This window comes from Chanos chanos, chromosome 4 (assembly GCF_902362185.1).
Source record: "Chanos chanos chromosome 4, fChaCha1.1, whole genome shotgun sequence".
Lineage (NCBI taxonomy): Eukaryota > Metazoa > Chordata > Actinopteri > Gonorynchiformes > Chanidae > Chanos > Chanos chanos.
This window is the reverse complement of record NC_044498.1, coordinates 46,110,162-46,114,971: the sequence shown is the minus strand read 5'-3', so window position 1 is coordinate 46,114,971 and position 4,810 is coordinate 46,110,162. Positions and strand designations below refer to the sequence as shown.

The 4,810-nt window shown below is 39.5% G+C and overlaps 1 protein-coding gene across 1 annotated transcript; it reads right to left on the bottom strand.

Annotated features, from left to right (window-relative positions):
• Window positions 1-2,086: 2,086 nt before the first annotated feature.
• Window positions 2,087-4,559, bottom strand: six3a (SIX homeobox 3a). Its single transcript, XM_030771489.1, has 2 exons — window positions 3,868-4,559; window positions 2,087-2,279 (listed from the first exon to the last, which is right to left on the bottom strand). Exons 1-2 carry the CDS (start codon window positions 4,557-4,559, stop codon window positions 2,087-2,089), a joined length of 885 nt encoding a protein of 294 aa, XP_030627349.1.
• Between the last annotated feature and the right edge of the window lie 251 nt (window positions 4,560-4,810).

Here is a 4,810-nt window from a genome sequence, read left to right as displayed (position 1 = left end):
ACACTGTTCGATTAAACAGGATTAGTTTTTTTCGTTTACCTCAAGTATTATTTGGTAAAATCCAAAGAAACACATGGAATAGTTTAATGTGACTTCTAATCGATCGGATTAATTTACTGTCAACAGTTGATTTAACATCTGAGTCATTTTCAACGGAGTAATTTTACTTCGTTCTAAGGGAATGATTCTAATACTGTCTCAGTCGTTGGTTTTAGGCTGATCAGAGTGCAGATTAAACTTTAAATCGCTCTTCATAAGACGCGAAGTATCTCGTGACTCATACTTGATTTTTGTTCAGCGTTCACAGTAAAGAGTCATCCACGCGTTAGTGTTACACTCCTGAGACTTGTCAGTAACATACACAAGAAACAAATGAATTGAAATCTAATGAGCCAGTTATGAATATGCTATTGCCTTTCTTCGCGTGCCACTAGTTGCATGTATTTCATCTTCAGTTGTCGATGACAGTGAGCACGAGAGAACATGCACCGCAAACTTGTCAGTGTTAAATTAATTCTGAGAGCAGTTGTATGATTGCACACTGACTACACAATGCAAACACTTCGAGTGATTTTGACATTCACAATACGGTACACTTTTGCCTGTAGTTTTGATATGGCCTCGAAAAGTACCGTTAGATAAATACACCTAACGACTTTGTAAACTTATGTCGTTGTGTGCACCTCACCGTAATGAAAAATATTAATAAAAAAGGAGAGGGGGTCCAAACGAGTATTAGCTATTAGTTTCATTGGTCGTTTTCTCTTCTAAAAAGTTCTGAATGCAGCTTTCTGTGGGGCGGAAGGCCCGGGGAAAGCTTTTCTCCCTGGACTACTGTTCGGCTTTGGAAGAAAAGCCCTTTCAGTGGTCCACAATGGGAGACTGAGCCATGGGAGGAGTCCACGATGATTAGTCCATTTAATGGCGCGTTTACTTAATTTCTGTATTCACTAGCAACCATAAGCAATAGGGAAAGAGTCTTGTTTAAGAAGCGCCACACTGCCCGTTGCATATATGCATATATTCCTGCCAAATTTCCGTCTTGCATTCAAAATGCTGGTAGATTTTGATATTTCTGTGTCACATCATGAACCCTAGGCCACAAGTTGAATGCCTAGCCAACTGTGTGTCCGAAACCTTAGACTGATAAACAGGAAACGCGTAAGAGTTAGTGGGGAAGAATGAAAGACTTAATACAGCTTTTGTAACAAAATGGAATATTGTATTTGATTTTTTAGAAATGTATACATTAACATAAACACGAAGAAAGTAACATTGAATAATAAGCGCTCGAAACTAAGCACGGGGATAGTCTACGACTTGGTCAGTCGACAACGTATATTCCAATTTTTATATTACTTTTCTTTTGCATAAATTTCGACTGATACATGGTTACTTTGCGTCCTCCCAAGTATAAAAACAAAGAAACAAAACGCCTAGAGCATTTAACCGTTACGTTTACGCAAATATTTTATGTAGGAACACCAAGTCAAGAAAAGTGAACAAGGATAGAAAAAGAGAATGGAGATGGTAGAGCAATATTATATACAGGCATTTCTACACATATATTACAGACTGGGAGAACGGTCGCATTATTTAAGATATACATAATTCAATATAAAATCTTGAAATAAAAATAAAAATCTGATACAGTCATAACGATTCAGTTCCACATTTGACCAGTACCCCACACAGGCAGTGACAGAAGTGTAAAAAGGTGCTTACGACTCAAATGATTGTCTGATGAACATAAAGGAAAAGAGGATTGCATCTTGGCTGCGCGTCATCACTTGACTAAAACGGATAAAAAGGCGATGAACACCGGATTCTGGTAATTCCCTCTTCACGGTGGTCCTGGTAAAAATTTAGAACGCAGGGTATATCCCCAGCGATACCAAAAATATATATATATATTATCATGCAAGTAGTGATGGGGGTAGGGGAAAGACGTGGGGTCCATTGAAAGCGCTTGAAAAAGACGTGCTTTTATCGTTTTTAATATTTATATCAATTAGTCCTTTTTATCTTCCCCGATATTTCATAGTTTTTAGGTCCATATTCCCTGTAAATATTTATCTTTTGCGTATCATACGTCGCATTCGGAGTCACTGGATGTTACAGAAAGAATTGACGTGCCCGTGCCAACTCGCTCTGTCATACTCGAGACGCTGGTAGTTGGACTGGCAGCAGTTGATGGCGACTCCGCCGAGCTGTGTGGGGTGCAGCCGGGTTCTGAGAGGGACCGCATACCGTTTTGTCCTATTGCTTGGTGCTGAAGCCTAGAGCAAAAGAGTAAGAGAATGAGATCACAAAAAGAACAAAATGCCGAATTGTACCTTCTTTAAATCGACGTACTCTCTGCCTTCTCGTTACCACATCGCCGCTCCTGTCTTTATACTTTTCTACAGCGACAATAATATTACTTTTGCTCACATGAGAGACAGATCTGATTTTATCACATATAGCTAACTGATATTTAGGTCATCTCTTCAAACTATGGCAACATGTAAAAAAATAGATTCTTTTACGCCATGTAAAATATTATTGTAGTGTTATTGCGATTAAACCTCTGCCAATAAGAAGTCTAACGATTATTTTGGAAATTATGTAATTTCGTAAAGGAATTTTGTTCTCATTATTGTTTGTGAAGAGGCTACGTCTGGTGACGTCAGTGTTTTGGTTATTGTTTTCACTGAACATCTAAGCATGCCTGCGTGGCCTTAACAGATATTTCTTGGTATTGCGTTCTCACGAAATAACTTTGTCATTACCAAATGTAGGCTTTACTTTTTTCACGTTATTACAATGACAACTAATTTTTAAATAATGTTTGCTTAGAGCAGAAAGTTAAGTGTACTAAACACTGCAGCATAATGATAAAACTGTCGCAAGAAGCATGCCATTGAAGTTCTTGACCTTTTAGTATTTTTGTCAGTTCAAACGAACATTATTCTGAACAAAATATTTGAAGGCAACTTGGACATAGTGTCAACAGTCTTAACGTCGTTGAATAACATAGCCTTGCAAATACTCTATGCAGAACAAGCACAAAGCTACAAATGACAGCATCACAATTGTAATGAAACCTAATAATCAATAAATGAACAGGTGTTATCATATTGTCTTGTTATGGGGTGTCCTTAAAGGCGAACCTTTGAATGGCTAACACTTCAATAGCTAAATAAATCCTTAAAATTCAGAGCAAACAATTTAACGAAAATGTCAACTATGCAATTACAAGAAGAAGAAGAAGAAGAAGAAGAAGAAGAAGAAGAAGAATGTCACACGAAAATCCGTGAAACATAAAAAAATGAGGTGGTAGCCTAATATTCCCATCATGATAATTTAATATAATTTCTATTTCCATGGATACATTTCCATGAATGAAACGATGAAAGCTAAAAATACATATGTGCAAATATAAGATTTAAATAATGGAACGCGACACGACAGAGTTAAAATTAAACAACTAAGTCGTATTACTAAATTTTGACCTATTGCAGCTTGTCTACAATTGCGTATATACTGTCATACTTCACGTAAGTTGTTTGATCTTCAAAAAAATTCAAATTCATATATAACATCATCATACATCATACAATATATTATACTTCTAAATAAGACGTTGTTTTGCTTTTGAGATTGAGGGATAGTGCATGTACAGCCTACTGTTTTTTTTTTTCAATGTTTAGCTACACTATAAATAAAAACTAAAAGGTTGCTGTAGCTTTCGTGTGTTAAATTCCATCTGCTTTTGTATTGCGATACTGCCGCATAGGCATTTATTAGGAAAGAAGAGTTTATTCATTGTTCAAAGACCGAAGATTTTAAAAGCGCTTTGGAGAGAAGCGATTACAAAAAACTGACCTGTTTTTCGCTGCCGCTGCTCTGTCTCTTTGCCTCCGATTTTTAAACCAATTCCCGACTTGTGTGGGAGTGAGTCCAGTGGCTTGTGCCAGTTCCCTTTTCTTGCTGGGGTTTGGATAGGGGTCCTGAAGGTACCACTCCCGTAACAGACTGCGTGTCCGCTCTTTGAAACAGTGCGTCTTTTGCTCGCCGTCCCAGATGGTCCTGGGAAGAGGAAACTTCTTTCGCACCCTGTATTTGTCAACTGGTCCAAGGGGACGCCCGCGTAGCTTTTCGGCCTCCTGGTAGTGAGCCTCAAGCCACATAGCTTGAAGTTTTCCGTGTGAGTCCTTGGTAAACTTATGGTTCTCCAAAATGTGGTAAAGGTCGCGGAAATTGCCTGTGTGGAAGGCAACCACGGCGCGAGCTCTCAGGATGGACTCATGCTTGTTGATTGCCTCACAGGCACCCGGCGCAACTGGCAGCGACCAGAGGAAGCGACCCAACCGTTCGATGTCCCCGGTCTCTTCCAGCGTCTCACAGACGCTTGCCACTTGCTCCGGAGAGAAGTTGAGGGTCGGTAGCTGAAACATTGACAAGTCTTCGGGAGACCTGGTGCTGGGCGCGCTGCTCGCCAGGAGCAAAGGGCGATCAGCGAAGTTTGGCAGGAAGAAATGGGAGGGATAAAGCTCTAAAGGCGATCTGAAAACCATGGAAATGACCTGAGAGAGAAAGAAAATTATCAAGGAAAAAGGTACGCCGAGTGCAGATTGAATGATTCAATAGCTATTGCCTAATGTCACCAGCCTCATAATATCTCCCCCCTAAATCCACAGTGAGTGTAGCATTGAAATATTTTGTTTCGCTTTTCTATTGGTCTTCTTGGTGTCGTTGTAGGGTTGTCATGGCAGCCCTGCCAATCACTGTCAAGCGTGCCAATCATTAGCCAGTACGTAGAGGCTTT

Bases quoted from the DNA above. Each gene is read 5' to 3' on its own strand.
- six3a (XM_030771489.1), bottom strand. From the start codon at position 4,559: ATGGTTTTCAGATCGCCTTTAGAGCTTTATCCCTCCCATTTCTTCCTG. The intron at 2,280-3,867 runs GTCAGTTTTTTG...CTTTTGCTCTAG, and splicing joins GCAGCGGCAGCGAAAAACAG to GCTTCAGCACCAAGCAATAG.